We start from the raw sequence: 19,036 nt of genomic DNA, 5'->3' as shown, positions 1-19,036 counted from the left end.
TGTACATTTCTGTGATGCTTTCCTTTATGCTTCTTCTACATGTTTGTATATCAGTAAGATGCTGCTGTTTAAGCATGCCTATCATATGCTTCTTAATTGCCCTTAAGTGACATTTAAATTTTTTGGAAATTATAACATTGCATGACTATATTTATATTTTCTTTTTAATAGACTTAAGATACAGAAATGTTGCTAAAATTCATTTTGTGAATATGTGGTAGGTTTTCTAATGGAGTGATATGCTGATGATAACTTTGCCATCATGAAGTGCTTTCCCTATAATATCTTATTTGATCCTTATATCTACCTTGTGATTATATAATATTATCCCAGTTTTGCAAGCAAGAAAATTGTAGACTACAGAGATGAAGTGATTTTTCCAAGGTTATACAGGTATTAAATGTGGTTCTTGTAAAAGATATGATTTCTGACTTCTTTTTCCTCTTTCCCTTTTTCCTTTTATTCTATCTTTGTATTATGTACTTCCATTGGAGAAAAACTGAGTATATTGCCTTTTTAAAAAAAAAATTGATTAAATAATTGCCTCTGGATCTGCCTTCTTTCAGTGAATTAGATATTTTTTTTGACTAAGTATAATAAAGATGTTTTCACTCCCTGAAAGATGCCAATTATTTTTTTCAAGAAGAGGAAGATAATTACTTGGACTCAGGAACCGTATTTATTTTTTTTGCTAGACTTAAATGAATACTTCAGGAAGTGAAAAATATCTTCTTCCTTGGAAGTTAATTGAAACTCTAGTCTAAGCTACAGAATCATAGAGACTTATAGGTGCAGGTGATTTTAGAGTTCTTCTACTCCAGGAGCCAGATTCTAAAATTCATTTTAGGAATTTTTAACAGTCTAATTAAACTAAATTCATTAAATGAGACAATGTATGCAAACCATTTTTAATATCTGAAGTGTTATATAAATATCAACTATACTTTGTTTTATTTTTATTGTTACTGTTATCAATCCTGAGATTTGTTTATAACTTACTTGAATTTAGGTCATACTTTTGCCACACTCCCCTTCCTAGCAATAAACCTTATAATAAGATATGTTATTATTTTTTAGTACATGCATACAATTGTTACGTTCAAAGAAATTTCATTCTAAGCATATGGCCTATATTCAAAAGAACAACCTCTATGTATAGTTAACATATAGTATTTTTAAACTTTACTTTAAATGATTTCATTAGCAGTGACATAGTGTTCTTTTTTAAAGTGGCTATTTAATTGCTTTTTAAGCTGTATCTAATAATGAAAGCACATACTACTAAATATTAAAGAATTATATAAAATGTTAGAAATTGTAGTAGAATCTCATTTACTTTATAAATTGAGGCTTAGAAAGAGTTAATGACTTTCAGGGTTATACAGTTAGTTCATAGCAAAGCTGAAATTAGAGTTGGGTTAGATTTCTTACTCTTTATATGATATCATGTTTTCTTAGCTGGATTTGCCTTATATTTAACTTACTTATAGAGCACTTTGAATAAAACAGGCCCTTAATAAGCATTTGTTAAATTGGATTGACCTATAACTATATATGTACACACACACATACGTACACACACACACACAAACATATGTATATATACATATATATATGAAATATTTATGTATATGTACACACATTTTTAGGAACATTTATTTTAGGAACAGAGTAGTCAAAATGATAATTCACATTTCTAAAGTGTGAATTAAAACACTGTAATTTGTTTTCAAAACACTTTTCCCACAAAACTCTATGAGTTAAGAATGTTAAAATTATTGTGTGTGCCCCCCCACTTGTTATAGATAAGAAAACAGACTCAGACATAAACATATTTGCTCAGCTCATATAACCAGTAACTTGTCAGATAGGACTGAAATCTAGTTTTCCTGATCCCAACCAAATCTAGTTTTCCTGATCCACTCACTACCTTGTTCTGTCTCTAATATAGGAAGTTAGAGTTTAGTCAGAAGCATTCCTAATAAGTGCAATTTATCACAATCATTTTTCTTTGAAAATTGCATGAAACATTATAATCCAGATAGGACTGGCAGGTGGGGAAATATATTATAATTGTATACAGAGCAAAGGACCTGACTTGGTCTTTTGACTAATGGAGCTTTCTTCAGTTTGATGACTGATTCTAATCAGAGCTCTTTTAAGCATACTTCAAAGCCCAACATAGGAACTAGCATATACCTTCAGGCTGCTGTTGCTTGATTACACATCTTTCTGTTAGCAGACTCTTCTTTGGCCAGGTGTCTTTCTTGCTGTGGACGACTGATTCCTTTTTTCCTCTTCATTGCTTAGACAAAGTAATGTAATACTGATAGAGCTACCATCCAGAGAAGAAACCCACTGGTTTGGAAATCTCATTCTCATAGTACCTTGAAAAACATAAATGCCAGTCAGTCTCTGCTTCTGTTAATTTCACAACCAATAATAGAATGTGGTAATTATTAACCTTTTTTTTTAAATTTAAAAGTACTTGCCACCTGTCTTTCTCTTCCCAAAGTTGTTTTCTTAAGTTGCACTGCATCCCTCATTTTAATTGTAAGGTGAGTTTTGTGTTTGGGCATGGGAAAAAAAAACCTACCTTAACTTCCTGTGATCATAAGTTTTAAAGTCGAAAGGGACCTTTATAATCATATGGCCTAGTTCTCTCATTTTGAAAATATATTGATCCTCCCAGAGAAACTGTCTCTTGTATATAAAGCAATTTGCTCATACTGTAACTATCACAAAGTGAACCTTGCAACTTCATTTTCCTAACTATGTTTATAGATTTCTGTCAGGGATTACTGATATATAATCCATGAATTTTTTAGGAATAAAATAATCTTTGAATTCACATTTTTTGAATCATGAATGTATTTTATTAGAAACTCCCTGTCCCTTGCCATATATGAAAAACTGCTTTATATAAGAAAGTATGTTTGGTATCTTAGGGTCATAATTGATTCTAGATACTATTAACCTTAAAGATATCAGGATGTCCAAGAAGGTTTTAGCTGGATTCCGTTCTACTTCCTGCATTTGTCAGAGTGTCTAATCACTATGTAGCAGACATATAATACAGCGTCAGCAACGAGAACAGTCACCTTCTGATATCCAAATGGAGCCTTTGAATCTGGAAATTACCAAAAGAGAATAAAAGTGATCTCCCCAGTGTCAGATCTGCACAAAGAATGTCTATATATTTGCCAAGAAAATGGGTAGACACATCACAACCTCAGTTTTCTCTGCATATAATGTTGTTTTGAAGATTTTACTATGTGGTATTCACTGGAAACCTAAATAAGTTGGTGAAAGCCTGTGAGAACCTTGAGACATCAACTAGTTTCCCCATCTTATCTTAGCTTTTCTACTCATAATCTTCCAAAAGGATCCTAAATTTTTTTCTGCCACTAGAAGGATAGTATTTTTAGTTACACAGTAATGTCCATTTTATCCTCATCAGGTTTACCACTTCTAACAGAATAGTGACTCATGCTTGTTTTTTCTGACATTTGAAGTACAATTGTTGATACTTTGTTACTCATGTAACAAAGAAAAAGTTAAGCAAAATCAACTGCCACAGTGACTCTTTCTGATTGTGTCTTGCACATTCAGCAAGCAGGATCCCCCATCACTTTCCTGAATGGCTCACCTTTCTGTAGCACTTTTCAAAGCACTTTCCTCATAACACACCAATGAGGCAAGTTGTACAATTATTAGTAAGCCCATTTTACACATGTGGTAGCTTGTGCTCTGGCAAGTTAAATGGCTTGCTCAGAGTGATAGGGTTAATAAATATTAGAATCAGACCGTAACCCACTTCTACTTTATTTTGGGTTTTTTTAAGGTTTTTGCAAGGCAATGAGGTTAAGTGGCTTGCTCAAGGCCATACAGCTAAGTAATTATTAAGTGTCAGAGGTCAGATTTGAACTCAGGTACTCCTGACTCCAGGGCCAGTGCTCTATCGACTGTGCCACCTATCCACCCCCACTTCTACTTTAATTATTTTTTCTCTGTACCACATTCCATACCTACTTCCTTAATTTCAGATTTTCTAGTTGAAAATTGTTAAAATCCATTCTAATTTTATACTTGGATTTTTCTCTTATACTGTTTGATTAAAAGGGAAGTAGGGGGTAGACAGGGATAGAGGTATGTGAAAAATCAGCTTTGGCAGAAACTACTGCAAGTCATTTTTGTTAAACTGAATTCATAATGTGGTGACCATAAACAAAAGGCTAAAAGTTAATCTTTTGTTCTTTGCCTTCAGCAAAGGAATAGTAGCTGTCTTGTTGGTGCTCATCCCAGTCTGCTATCATTGTTGTAACATAATGGAAAACTTTGTTGTCTTTTAAGAAGTATATAATTTACAGAAACTCAGAGAAATGAGTGATAATAATTATCCCTAAATATACCAAATTGAAATATAATATGCAAAAGTGGGTTTAATACTAACAACTTAAGTAAAGTGAGAAGTGAACAATGCTGTAGAGAACTAACCTGTATGGACTATGAATGTGAATTTGATGAGCATGGTTACAATAACATACAGTGATTTTTTCAAAAATACATTTGCTCAAACAGTATTAGAGGACATTTTCCCATAGGAACAGTGCTGTTGCATTCAGTCACTTCATTTATCTTATGTCTGCCTTGTGTATAACCCATTACAAGGACTGTACAAAGAAAAATACAATGGTCATTATTCTTAATGAGGTAACAATCTAGCAGGAATATGCAATAATAAATATGGTAAGGGGGAGAGAACACTTGATTTGGAGTCTTTATTAGAATCTAAATCTTAACTTTGTTATTTATTATTTTGCTTGATCTTGATTGAGGAACTTAATAGATATTCCTCAGTTTCCTCATTTTGTAAAATAACAGGTTGAATGAAATGATAACTGATGTCCCCCCATCATCACATGGTGATCATGGGCAGATGGATGCTTAGTGAAGTGTTGTTTTGACTCAGTTGCTTTGTATTTCAAGTGGCCAAGTGAAAGCTTAATAGTGAGACATCAGGATCTGATTAGTAATATATTAAATATGTTCTTGTAAGACTACCTTTTGTCCCAAGGCCACATTATGCAAGGGTATGCCTATCTCTGGTTGTTGTAGTTTATTCATTTTTCCTCATTTCATATTTCTAGCATTTTTTCTTAGTCTTTCACTAAAAGGTCTTTGTGCTTTCATTTGGTTGTATGTTTATACTTTACATTTAGTGCAAAAGAAAAGCCATTGTTGAAAAACACATTTCCATATATAAAGACTAGATTTGGAGAGGCATCCTGATATAGTGGTTGAGAACTTGAGAAACAGAAAAACATGAGTTCAAGTCCCACCTCTGACAAATAAACTTGACCCTAGATGGGTCACCTAACTTTTCTATGCTCTAGGCAACTCTAAAAAAAAAGGCAAGTTGTTTAGAAGGTCCATGAACATGGTGGGGGAAAAATAAATCTTTATTTTTATTAACCTCTGGTGCAAGTGAGCATTTTCTTTTCTGAATTTCAAAAATAAGCACCAAAACACATTCTGAGGTGTCCATAGACTTACTTAACTAACATGTCAAGGGTATCCTAATTACCAAAAGAGAGAGAGAGAGAGAGAGAGAGGAGAGAGAGAGAGAGAGAGATTAAGAAATCCTGCTATAGGTTTAAAAGTTGCAGAGATGGCATTAGTAAAGGAATTTCCTCACCTGGAATTCCCTATGTGATGATATTGCTAGACCAAGTCATATCTCCTTTGGTTAGATTTATTTTAAAGCTGTAGAGATTTTTTCTTTTCCTGGGTTTACTTTAAGAGAAGGGAGAAGGGAGAAGGTTATCCATGTGAATCCATATTTCCTTTTCTATCATCATCACCTGCTATTTTAGTCAGATAGTGATTTAAAATATTTACTCTTAATTTTGCAGGGCCTGATTAAAGTGAGGGGAGATCGATGCTGGAGAGAACTAACCTGTATGAACTATCATTATGAGGTAAGTTAATTACAACAAATTTACTCACTTGTTTGCCTTACAGATAAATCCAATTTTCAGGATCCTGTCCAGAAGATTACTTTTTACTGTATCTGATGCATTGACTTTCTATGATATGCAGTCCCAATGGAAAGAATTCAGAGGCTTCTTTCTTCCCTTTGCCTTGAGCCCCCTTTGTATTTTCTAGGATTATTTTATCATGAGTAAACAAGGTAGCCAAAGGGGGGGAAAATCCAAAGAATATTCTTTGGGACTTTGCAAGCCACTCTTTCTAAAGATTATGGATTGAAAGGGAAGGTAAAGCATAGGAGGTTGTTCCTGTTCAATCTGATTAGTTTGTTTCTTTGTGACTTTAGTTAGAGTAATCTTGGCAGAGATACTGAAATAGTTTGCTATTTTCTTCTGCTGCTGATTATTTGCATTTTACTATAACTGTCTGCATGTCTCCTCCATTAGATTTTGAGCTCTTTGAGAGCAGGGGCTGTTTCCTCCACCTTCTTTGTATCTTCAGCACTTACCACAGTATTTAGTAGGCACTTTAATAAATATCTGTTGACTTACCTCAAGTCGTCTTGAAGACTATATACTATTTTACTTTTTTAAAAATGGGGGCAGGGGGCAGCTAGGTGGCAGTGGATAAAGCACCGGCCTTGGAGTCAGGAGTACCTGGGTTCAAATCCGACCTCAAGACACTTAATAATTACCTAGCTGTGTGACCTTGGGCAAGCCACTTAACCCCGTTTGCATTGCAAAAATCTAAAAAAAAATGGGGGCAAAGGGCAGCTAGATGGTACAGTGGATAGACCACCAGCCCTGGAGTCACGAGGACTGATTACAAATCTGGCCCCAGACATTTAATAATTACCTAGTTATGTGACCTGGGGCAAGTCACTTAACCTAATTGCCTTGCAAAAAACAAAAAGAGAAAAAGGGGGTCAAGCTTTACTCATCTCATGCTTGGAATCTTTTGTCTTCATCTCAACGCTTTACAATTCTCACCCTGAAGGCTCTAATGTGCCACCACCTCCATAAAGCTCTCCCTGATTTCTTCAGCTAAATGTATTGTCTCATCTTCTTAAAAATATTCCAAAGTTTTCCTTTGTCCCCATTATGCTGTAACTTGTATTATACCTCTCTATAGGTGTGTCATTCCCCCCCCCCCCTTTAAGAATGCAGGCTCCTATTGTGAGATAGTAATGTGCATCTAAAGACACATTTTTTTCATTATATATACATTAGATTACCAGAGTACTCTATTTTTTGTCACCAAGCAATCTTTCCTTTTTTGCTTTAGAGATTTACTTTTGACACTTGTACTGGGTCAGTTGCAGTTTCATAATTTTATAACAATTCTCCTAAAAATTCCTTTCTTAGAGAGGGAAGTTCTCTTACTTTGGAACAATAATAGTAAGAAGCCTTCATTACTTTCTTTTTTTAGCTTGATTTAAGAATCTGTATTGTGATGAGAGTGACACAGTGTGCTCAGAGCTTTTTTTTCAAAGGCATTTGTTCAACACTAAAAGAAGGAAGTCTTTGGTCCAGTATGAGAAGATTTAGAAGATGTTCTTAGTTCACAAGCATTTCTTTTCTTGATTTTGTCAGTAAACTACAGGTACACTTTCATCCAACAGTAAATGGAAACCCAGTAGTTGAAAATATAAATAGGAAAATTACCCCAGTTGGCAGACATACTGAAGGAGTTTGTCCTTTTCTTCTCTAACTCAGTTTACAAATGAGGAAACTGAGACAAACTTGATTAAGCGACTTTCCCAGGGTTAATAACTAATGTCTGAGGCTAGATTTGAATTTAGGTTTTCCTGATTCAGGCCTGGTGCTCTAACTACAGCACCACCTAGCTTTGCCAGTTTCAGCTAAAATATATGTGAATTTTTGTCAATAATTAAGGTGAAGCCAATAATGTGACAGAAGTTTTTAGCAAAGCATTTCCTTGAAATTACTTTAAAATAACACTGAGTGAAGCAGTGTCTTATGTGAGGTATATATTGAGACTTTTTTCTTTTAAATTACATTTTGGATGACTGAAATGCAAGGAATGATGGGTAGACTTGCTCTCAGACAGGTTTCTGATTTAGCTGTGACATTTAGTATTCTACATTATAAGAAATATCCTAAAGTTTGTTATGTTATGAGATCAATAGTTTGCTGTTTGAATTTTTAGGACTCTACAGCAAAAATTGAGGGTAGTGGGATGGCAATTATGCATGTTCAGTAAAGGAGGAAGACCATTTTTGTCTTGGTTCTAAAGTGTGATTTCAGTATAACTTTCAGTAGTTTGGTTTAATTTGATTTGTCTTTCAAAGACCTTTCCTTACATTCTAAGGGAAAGTAGGTAAAAAAGTTTTAAAAGATTTATTTTTTAAAGCAGAAACTTGTATATCAAACTACTGAAAAAAATTTTTAATCTTTATTATTATTTTTTTGAATTACATACAAAGATAGTTTTCTACATGCATCCTTTTGCAAGCTTTTGAGTTACACATTTTTCTACCAACACTCCTCTCCGCACGACAGAAAATAATCTGATATTGGTTGTCCATGTACAATCATGCTTAACATATTTCCATATTTGTCATGTTGTAAAAGAGGAATTAGAACTAAGGGGGGGGGGGAATACCATGAAAAAGAAAAAAACATAAAAAATGTTTTAAAGAGTGGACACAGTATGCATTGCTCTGACATTCTGACTCCATTGATTTTTTTTTTCCCCTCTCTGGATGTGGAAGACTTTTTTTTTTTTACTTTTGCAAGGCAATGAGGTTAAGTGGCTTGCCCAGGGCCACACAGCTAGGTAATTATTAAGTGTCTGAGGCTGGACTTGAACTCAGGTACTCCTTACTCCAGGGCCGGTGTTCTATCCACTGCACCACCTAGCCACCCCTGGAAGACATTTTCTATAACAAATCTCTCAGGAATGTCCTTGAACACTGAAATGCTGAAAGGAGCTACTTTCATCATAGTTGATCATCTCACAATGTTGCTGTTAATATGTAATATATTCTCCTAGTTCTGCCCACTTCACTCAGCATCAGTTACTGTGTCTTTCTAGCCGGCCTGCTAACAATAGTATTCCATCACATTCATATACCATACATAACTTGTTCAGTCATATCCCAATTGATGACATATGCTCAAATTCCAAATCTTTGCTATTATAAAATGAGCTGCTATAATTACTTTGTACCTTTGGATCTTTTCCTTTTTTTATGATCTCATTGGGATATAGCTCTAGTAGTGATATTGCTGGATCAAAGATATGCACAGTTTGGGCATAGTTCAAACTGTTCTCCAGAATGGTTGGATCAATTCACAACTCCACCAACAGTGCATTAGTGTCTCAGTTTCCCCACATCCTCTCCAACATTGATCTTTTCTTTTTTTGTCATTTTAGCCAGTCTGATGGGTATGAGGTGGTTCCTCATAAATGTTTTAAATTGCATTTTTCTAATCAATAATAACTTGGAGTATTTTTCATAACATTATATAGCTTTAATTTCTTTTTCTGAAAACTACCTTATATCATTTGACCATTTATCAATTGGAGAATAACTTGTATTTTTTTTAAATTTTCTTTAATTAATTTACACATTACAAAAATATTCTTGTGAGAGTAAACATAATACCCCCTCCAACCACAGGAATATAAAACCTCATGAGAAATAAAATGAAAGAAAGGGAAAAAATGTGTTTCAGTCTGTGTTCTGATACTATCAGCTCTGTCTCAGGTGGATCACATTCTTTGCCATAAGTCCATCATAGAAGTTACTTGCATATTTATCCACAGTTGCTGTTGCTGATTGTAATTCCTTCCATCCATTCCTCCCTACTACCATCTATTATATTTTCTCTCTCCTTTCATTCTGTCCCTCTTCTAAAATGTTCTGTGGGGCAGCTGAGTGGCACAGTGGACAGAGCACCAGCCCTGGGGCAATGAGACCCCAAGCCTACATCCCAACCCAGAGACCTAGCAACCACCTGGTCCTGTGGTCCTGGACAGGCTACCCAATCCCACTACCTTCCAAAAAAGTTAAAAAGAAAATGCATTATATCTGACTATCCTCTGGTATGATCTACCCTCTCCTCTATCACTCATATCTCCCCTCCCCTCCCCATCCTCCTTCTCTTCTTTTTTCTTCTAGATTTCTATACCCTATTGAGTGTGTATGCTGTTTCCTCTCTAAGGTATTTCCAATGAAAATAAAGGATCCCTCATTCCCCCTCACTTTCCCCATTTTTATACCACTGCAAAAGCTAATTTTTAGGGTTTTGCAAGGCAAATGGGGTTAAGTGGCTTGCCCAAGGCCACACAGATAGGTAATTATTAAGTGTCTGAGACCGGATTCGAACCCAGGTATCCTGACTCCAGGGCTGGTGCTTTATCCACTGCACCATCTAGCTGCCCCATAAAAGCTATTTCTTGACTCTTTTACATTAAGTATATTAGTCTATTCTACCTCTCCTTTCTCTTACTCCCAGTTCAGTTCCCTTTCATCCATGGACTCCATTTTTACAATATATTATACTTTCAAATTGAGCTCTCTCCTGTGCCACATTTATAAAGACTCCTTCTACCTGCTCTATTGAAAGAGAAAGTTCATATGAGTATTATTAGTATCATCTTTTCATTCAGGAATATATGCAATTCATCATCATTAAGTCCCTCATAATTTACTCTTCTCATCCACCCTTTCTATGTTTCACCTGAGTCCTGTACTTAAAGAACAAACTTTCTGTTCAGCTCTGGTCATTTCAACAAGAACATTTGAAATTCCCCTTTTTCATTGAAAGTCCATCATTTCCCATGGAAGATGATGTCCAGTTTTGCTGGTAGTTGATTCTTGGTTGCATTCCAAGCTCTTTTGCCTTCCAGAATATTATGTTCCAAGCCCTACCAGCCCTTCATGTAGTTGCTGCTAAGTCCTGTGTAATCCTGACTATAGCTCCACACAGTTTGAATTGTGTCCTTCTGCCTGCTTGTAATATTTTCTTTTTAACTTGGGAGTGCTGGAATTTGGCTATAATATTCCTGGAGGTTGTTGGGGGGTGGGGTTTGGATCTCTTTCTGGAGGAGATCAGTGGATTTTTTCAATTTCTATTTTTGTCCTCTGCTTCTAGAATATCAGGGCAGTTTTCTTGTAGAAATTCTTTAAAGATGAAGTCAAGGCTGTTTTCCTGATCATGACTTTCAGGTATCTCAATAATTTTAAATTTTCTCTCCTGGATCTGTTTTCCAGATCAGTTGTTTTTTTCAATGAGATATTTCACATTTTCCTCTAGTTTTTGATTCTTTTGGTGTTGAATTATAGTGTCTTGATTTCTTGCAATGTCATCAGCTTCATTTAGCTCCCATTCAACACCTGAAGGATTTGTTTTCTTCAGAGAGCTTTCTTATCTCCTTTTCTATTTGGCCAATTCAACTTTTTGAAGCATTCTTCTCCTCATTAACTTTTAGAACTGTTTTATTCATTTGACCTAAACTGGTTTTTAACATGATATTTTCTTCAGCATTTTTTGGATCACCTTGACAAAGCTGCTGATTTTGTTTTCATGTTTTTTCCTGTATCTCTCTCATTTCTCTTCCCAATTTTTCTTCTACCTCCCTTACTTGATTTTCAAAATCTTTTTTTGAGCTCTGTCATAACCTAAGCCCAGCTTCTATATTTCTTGGAGTCTTTAGATGCAGAACCTTGGATTTTCTCATCTTCAGATTGAGTATTTTGGTCCTCCACTGGACCAAAGTAATTGTCTATGGGCAGCTTCCTTTTTTTTCTGTTTACTCATTTCACCAACCTGTGCCTGGTTTTGGGGTGCTTCTTGAGCTTTTGAGTATTATAGGGACACCCCCACAAGGACCTCAGTTCCTTCATGGTCATATGGGAGGCTCTGACTGCTCTTCTGATCTGTGAATGACCACAAGCTCACTCCTCTGCCCTGGTGCTGTGAGGAAGATCTCTGCTCTATGGGTGCCCAGACCAAGATCAGGGTCTAAATATGGCCAAAGCCCCAGAGTCCTGTCCCAGGGACAGAGAATAGACTTTGACAGTCTCCCTCCACTCACTTACCTTCCATGGGCTGGGTGCTCTGGAAGGTTCCTGGTCCACTCCACAAGCCTGCTTCCATTTCCTGGGATCTTGCCATGCTGGCCTGGGCTTTTCAATTGCTCTGTCAGAGGTCTCCCTGCTGATTTTCCAAGTTGTACTTGGTGCTCCCTGGGGTAGCAGGTCAGGAAACTGCTTCTGCTGCCAGGAGCCGGGGCTCCCAGGGACTCAGGTACTCTGGGGCTGTTTCTGGAAGGCTGAAGCTCCTTCACTTGGCCACACTGCTACCCCTCTAATCTCGTGGAACAGAGCCTTCCCAATATTTTGGAGAGAACTCCTGAGAAAGTCTGTTCTCCTGCCACCATCTTGGCTGTGCCCCATAACTTGTATCCTTATCAATATGACTTGGTTCTCTATATGTTTTAGAAATGCGTCCTTTGTTAGAAACACTAGCTCTGAAAATTTTTTCTGAGCTTTTTTTTTTCCTTCTAATCTTGGTTGCACTGGTTTGTTTGTGCAAAAACTTTCTAGTTTTATAAAGTCAGAATCATCCATTTTGCAATTTATAATGCTATGTTTTCTTTTCTTAAACTTCTCCCTATTCCATAGATCTGACAGATAGACTATTCTTTGTACTCCCAATTGGCTTATGCTATCCCCCTTTATGTCTATATCCTGTACCCATTTCTTGGTACAGGGTGTGAAATGTTGGTGATCTGTGTGTAGTTTTCACATTGCTATTTTCTAGTTTCCCCAGTAGTTTTTATCAAATAGTGAATTCTTAGTTCAGGAACTGCAGTCTTTGGGTTTATCAGTTGATTGCTATAGTCATTGACTTCTATTTCTTTTATATCTAATTTGTTTCACTGACCCACTTCTATATTTCTTAGTCAGACAATTTTGATGACTGCTGCTTTATAATATAGTTTTAGATCTGGTATGGTTAGGCTACCTTACTTTGCTTTTTTATTTCATTAATTCCCTTGATATTCTTGACCTTTTGTTCCTCCAGATGAATTTTATTACTATTATTTCTGGTTCTGTAGAACCAGATTTTGATTTTTATTGTACTGAATAAATAATTTCATTTAGGTAGAATTGTCATTTTTATTATATTAACTTGGCCAACCCATGAGCAATTGATATCTTTCTACTTGTTTAGATCTGACTTTATTTGCGTGAAAAGTGTTTTGTAATTGTCTTCATATAGTTTTTGGATTTGTCTTGGGAAATATATTCCCAAATATTTTAAATGGAATCTCCCTCTCTCTCTATCTCTTTTTAAAAATTTATTTATTTATGTTAAATTTTACAATTTTTTCCCTTAATTTCACTTCCCTCCCTCATCCCCCACAGAAGGCAGTCTGTTAGTCTTTACATTGTTTACCTGGTATACATTGATCTAAGTTGAATGTGATGAAAGGGAAATCATATCCTTAAGGAAAAAAGAAGTATAAGAGATAGCAAAATTACATAATAAGATAAGATTTTTTAAAAAAAAATTAAAGGTCTCTGATCTTTCTTCAAACATCACAGTTTTTTCTCTGGATACAAATGATATTCTCCATTGCAAATATCTCCAAATTGTTCCTGATTGTTGCACTGATGAAATGAGCAAGTCCATTATCATCATCCCTATGTTGCTGTTAGGGTGTGCAATGTTGTCCTGGTTCTGCTCATTTTTCTGAGTATCAGTTGATGCAAATCCTTCCAGGCTTCCCTGGATTCCCTGGTTTCTAATACAACAATAGTGTTCTGTCACATATATATACCACAGTTGCCATTCCGCAGTTGATGGACATTCACTCAATTTCCAATTCTTTGCCACCACAAACAGGGCTGCTTTGAATATTTTTGTACAAGTAATATTTTTACTCTTTTTCATTATCTCTTCAGGGTATAGACCCAGTAGTGGTATTGCTGGATCAAAGGGTATACACATTTTTGTTGCCCTTCAGGTGTAGTTCCAGACTGTTCTCCATAAAGGTTGGATGAGTTCACAGCTCCACAAACAATGTATTAGTGTCCCAGATTTCCCAGTCCCTTCCAGCATTGATCATTGTCTTTTCTGGTAATATTGGCTAGTCTGAGAGGTGGGAGGTGTTACCACAGAGATGCTTTAATTTGCATTTCTCTAATAAATAGTGATTTAGAGCAATTTTTCATTTGACTATGGATTGCTTTGATTTCCTCATCTGTAAATTGCCTTTCCATATCCTTTGACCATTTGTCAATTGGGGAATGGCTTGTTTTTTAAAAAAATTGACTCAATTCTCTCCATATATTTAAGAAATGAGCCCTTTGTCAGATGTACTTGGTTACGGTGATTTTTTTTTTCCAGTGGATTACTGAATACTTTTATTCTGCACATAGAAGCCACTAAAGGATCTGGCCCATGGGCTTGTTAGGGGGCTGCATCACAAGTATATGACTCTGCACATCAACACTGGGGGTGGGGGTGAGAACAAATTATTCTACCCAGTCACAAGATGAGGTTTTCCAAAAAAGGACCAAATGATCAGGTACCAGAAGAAGCAGTGAGAACACAGAAAGGTGGAAGAGAGCAGGGTGGAGTTATGGAGCAGAGCCCCCAACCCCAAAACAAAACTGGTCTACTACTTGGTGCTGCCCATTCTTTGGAGGACTTCTACTGAGGTGACTGTAGCCTACTAGCTCTGAGGCTTCATGGTCATGGAGCTTATTTGACCAGAGGGTTTCTGAAGTTCCTTCCAGAAAATTTAGCCTTGCTGCCCAGTTCTTCCTCAGTTCTGAGAATTTTGTTATACTTGGCCAAACACTCAGATCGGCAGGGGGCCCCAGTCTTGATCTACCCAGTGCAGAGACCCACCACCAGGTCTGCAAAGAAGGTATCTTCAGTCTCTCCAGAGTGATGGGAAACCATCAGTCCCCACCCATTGGACTGGGCCAGCTTGCACTCTTGGAGAGATTCTGTCACAGAGCCAATCTGGTTCACTTTGAGCAGGAGGCAACTGCAAGCTTTCTCATTCACAGCCTTTTCAATGCGCTTGGGATTGGTCACTGTGAGATCAACCCCTACAACCTGGATGCCTGCAGTTTCAGTAAAATTCTTCCAAGCTTCCCAATCATCCTGGTCAAAAGGGTCTTCAACAGACACCACTGGATAGTCCCGGATGAAGCTCTTGTAAAGGTCCCCGAGGTCAGCAGGTAAGATGTATCTGCTGGGATCATCAGGAGACTTGAAGTCCAAGTCATATTTCCCAGACCAGAAGAATTCAGAGGCAGCAACATCCATGCCAATTACAACCTGGTCAGTATAGCCAGCCTTGCCAATCACTTCCTTCAGCAGCTCGAGAGCTTCTTTATTCTCCAGGATGTTAGGAGCAAAGCCACCTTCATCTCCTACATTGGTGGCATCCTGTCCATATTTCTTCTTAATCACATTCTTCAGGTTGTGGTAGACCTCAGCTCCAATACGCATGGCCTCCTTGAAGTTTGATGCTCCAACAGGGAGGATCATGAACTCTTGCATTGCTAGCTTGTTGCCAGCATGGGAGCCACCATTGATCACATTGAAGGCTGGAACTGGGAGGATGACTTCTTCATTGCCTGCAAGATCAGCAATATGGCAGAACAAGGAGACACCTTTCTCTGCAGCCCCAGCCTTACAAACAGCCAGAGACACTCCCAATATAGCATTTGCTCCAAATTTAGATTTATTCTCAGAACCATCCATCTCTATCATCAATTTGTCAATCTTCTGCTCCACAACATTCAGTTTCTTGCTAATCAGGGTCGGGGCAATAGTTTTATTGATGTGCTCAACCGCTTTTGAGACACCTTTCCCCATATATCGGGTCTTATCATTGTCTCAGAGCTCCAGGGCTTCATGGATGCCAGTAGAAGCCCCACTGGGCACAGCAGCTCGGAAGAGACCTTTTGAAGTATAGAGATCAACTTCAACAGTGGGGTTTCCATGAGAGTCAAAGATCTCTTTTGCAATGATCTTCAAAATCGACATGCTGAATTTCTGGTCGGGGCTGGCTCCACGGGCTTCAGAGGAGAGAGGCTGAGGGGTCTAGCTCCGCCGAGGGGGCAAGGTAAAAGGGGCGGTTACAGTGATTTTGTCTGTGCAAAAGCTTTTCCATTTAATGTAATTGAAATTGTCTAGGTTTTTTTTTTCTAGTTGGTTTTTAGTGATGTTCTCCATCTCTTCTGTGGTCATAAACTGCTTTTTCCATAGATCTGACATGTATATTATTCCTTGATCTCCTAGTTTGCTCATAATCTTGTTTTTTATAGCTAAATTCTGTGTCCATTTTTAACTTATCTTTTTATAAGGTGTGAGATGTTGGTCTAATCCAAGTTTCTGCCATACTGACTTAAAATTTTCCGAACAGTCTTTATTAAGGAGAGAGTTTTAAGTCTTAGAAACTGGACTCTTTGGGTTTATCAAACAGAAGATTACTGTAATTATTTCCTGCTACTGCATCCAGTCTATGCCACTGACCTATCACTCTGTTTCTTAGCCAGTACCAGACAGTTTTGATGACTGATGCTTTATAATATGATTTTAGATCTTTTAAGACTATGCCACCTTCTTTTGCACTTTTTTCATTAAATCCCTGGAAATTCTTGACTTTTTATTTCTCCAATATGAATTTACTTACAATTTTTTCTAACTCATTGAAGTAAGTTTTTGGAATTTTGGTAGGTAGGGCATTAAACAAGTAGTTTAGTTTGGATAGAATTGTCATTTTTATTATATTAGCTCGACCTTTCCATGAGCAGTTGATATTTGCCCAGTTATTTAAATCTGATTTTATTTGCATAAGAAGTGTTTTGTAAGTGTTTTCAGAAAGATTCTGAGTCTGCCTTGACAGGTAGACTCCCAAGTATTTTATATTGTCTGAAGTTACTTTGAACTCATGTCCTCCTGATTCTAGGGCTAGTGATTTATCCACTGTGCCACCTAGCTTCGCCTTGAAGTTATTTTGAATGGGTTTTCTCTTTCTAGCTCTTTCTGCTTTACCTTGCTGATCATATATAGACTTGTTGAGGATTTATGAGGGTTTATTTTATATCCTATGATTTTGCTAAAATTGCTAATTATTTCTAGTAGTTTTTTTTAGGGTTTTTTTTTGTTAGGCAAATGGGGTTAAGTGGCTTGCCCAAGGCCACACAGCTAGGTAATTATTGAGTGTCTGAGACTGGATTTGAGCCCAGGTACTCCTGCCTCCAGGGCCAGTGCTTTATCCACTGCACCACCTAGCCGCCCCTCTAGTAGTTTTTTAGATGATTTTGGGGAATTCTCTGGTTATACCATCATGTCATCTGCAAAGAGTGAGAGTTTTGTCTCTTACATCCCAATTCTAATTCCTTCAATTTCTTTTTCTTCTCTTATTGCTGAAGCTAACATTTCCAATATAATATTGTATAGTAATGGTGATAATAGGCATCCTTGTTTCACCCTTGATCTTATAGGAAATGTCTGTAGCCTATCCCCATTGCATATAATGCTTGTTGATGGTTTCAGATAGATACTGCTAATCATTCTAATGTACAATCCCTTTATTCCTACATTCTCTAGTTTTTTTAGTAGGAATGGGTGCTGTATATTGTCAAAGGCTTTTTCAGTATCTATTGGGATAATCATAAGATTTCTCATAAGTTTGTTATTAATATTGTTAATTATACTAGCAGTTTTCTAATATTGAACCAACGCTGCATTCCTGGGATAAATCCTACTTGGGCATAATGTGTTATCCTAGTGATAGCTTGTTGTGATCATTTTGCTAAGGATTTTATTTAAGATTTTTGCATCTATATTCATCAGGGAGATAGGTCTCTAATTTTCTTTCTCTGTTTCAACTCTTCTGGTTTAGGTATCAGCACCATATTGGTGTAATAGAAAGAGTTAGGCAGAGTTCCATCTTCACTTATTTTTCCAAAGAGTTTATATAGACTTGGAACCAATTGTTCCTTAAATGTCTGCTAGATTTCACTTGTGAATCCATCTGGCCCTGGAGATTTTTTCTTAAGTAGTTCAATAATGGCTTGTTGAATTTCTTTTTTCTGAGATAGGGTTATTTAGGTATTTGAATTTCCTCTTCATTTAACCTGGGCAACTTATATTTTTGTAAATATTTGTCCATTTCACTTAGATTATCAAAATTATTGGCATAGAGTTGGTCAAAATATTTCCTAATTATTACTTTAATTGCCTCCTCATTAGCGGTGAGTTCACTTTTTTTCATTTATGTTATTCGCAATTTGATTTTCATTTTTTTAATCAAATTGACCAGAGGTTTATCAATTTTATTGGTTTTTTCATAAAACCAGCTCTTGGTTTTATTTACTAGTTCAATAGTTTTCTTGCTTTCGATTTTATTAATTTGTCCTTTAATTTTTAGAATTTCAAATTTGGTATTTATTTGGGTGTTTTTAATTTGTTCTTCCTCTAATTTTCTTTTAATTACATGTTTAGTTCATTGATTTCCTCTTTCTTTAATTTATTCATGTAAGCATTTACAGATACAATGTATCCCCTGACAGCTGCCTTGGCTGTATCCCATAAGTTTTGGAATGTTGTTTCATTATTGTCATTATCTAGGATGAAATAATTAATTTTTCTATAATTTGTTGTTTGATCCATTCATTCTTTAAAATGAGGTTATTTAGTTTCCAATTAGTTTTGGGTCCATATCTCCCCAGACTAATATTGCATGTGAATTTTATTGCATTATGATCTGAGAAAGATGTATTCACTATTTCTGCCTTTCTGCAGTTGATCATTAAATGGTTTTTATGCCCTAGTACGTGGTCAATTTTTGTATAAGTGCCTTGTACTGTAGAGAAAATGGTATATTCCTTTCTATCCCCATTCAGCTTCCTCCATAGGTCTATCCTATCTAGATTTTCTAACAATCTCTTTACCTTCTTAACTTCCTTCTTGTTTATTTTATGGTTAGATTTTATCTAAATTTGAGAACTGGAGGTTGAGGTCTCCCACCAGTAGAG

At 36.3% G+C, this 19,036-nt stretch overlaps 1 protein-coding gene and 1 pseudogene across 3 annotated transcripts in view; one reads left to right on the top strand and one right to left on the bottom strand.

The window, feature by feature from the left end:
- Nucleotides 1–19,036, top strand: part of LOC141495598 (lipase maturation factor 1-like) — a 702,841-nt gene that overhangs the window by 277,628 nt on the left and 406,177 nt on the right. For all 3 annotated transcript variants that reach the window (XM_074197124.1, XM_074197126.1, XM_074197125.1), the window contains exon 3: nt 5,916–5,981. In XM_074197124.1, coding sequence (XP_074053225.1) covers nt 5,916–5,981 — 66 coding nt within the window. The remainder of the gene's footprint in view (nt 1–5,915; nt 5,982–19,036) is intronic.
- Nucleotides 14,736–16,058, bottom strand: LOC141495600 (alpha-enolase pseudogene; annotated as a pseudogene).

The sequence above is a fragment of the Macrotis lagotis genome, chromosome 8 (genome assembly GCF_037893015.1).
Source record: "Macrotis lagotis isolate mMagLag1 chromosome 8, bilby.v1.9.chrom.fasta, whole genome shotgun sequence".
NCBI lineage: Eukaryota > Metazoa > Chordata > Mammalia > Peramelemorphia > Peramelidae > Macrotis > Macrotis lagotis.
This window is presented reverse-complemented; position numbering and strand designations above follow the sequence as displayed.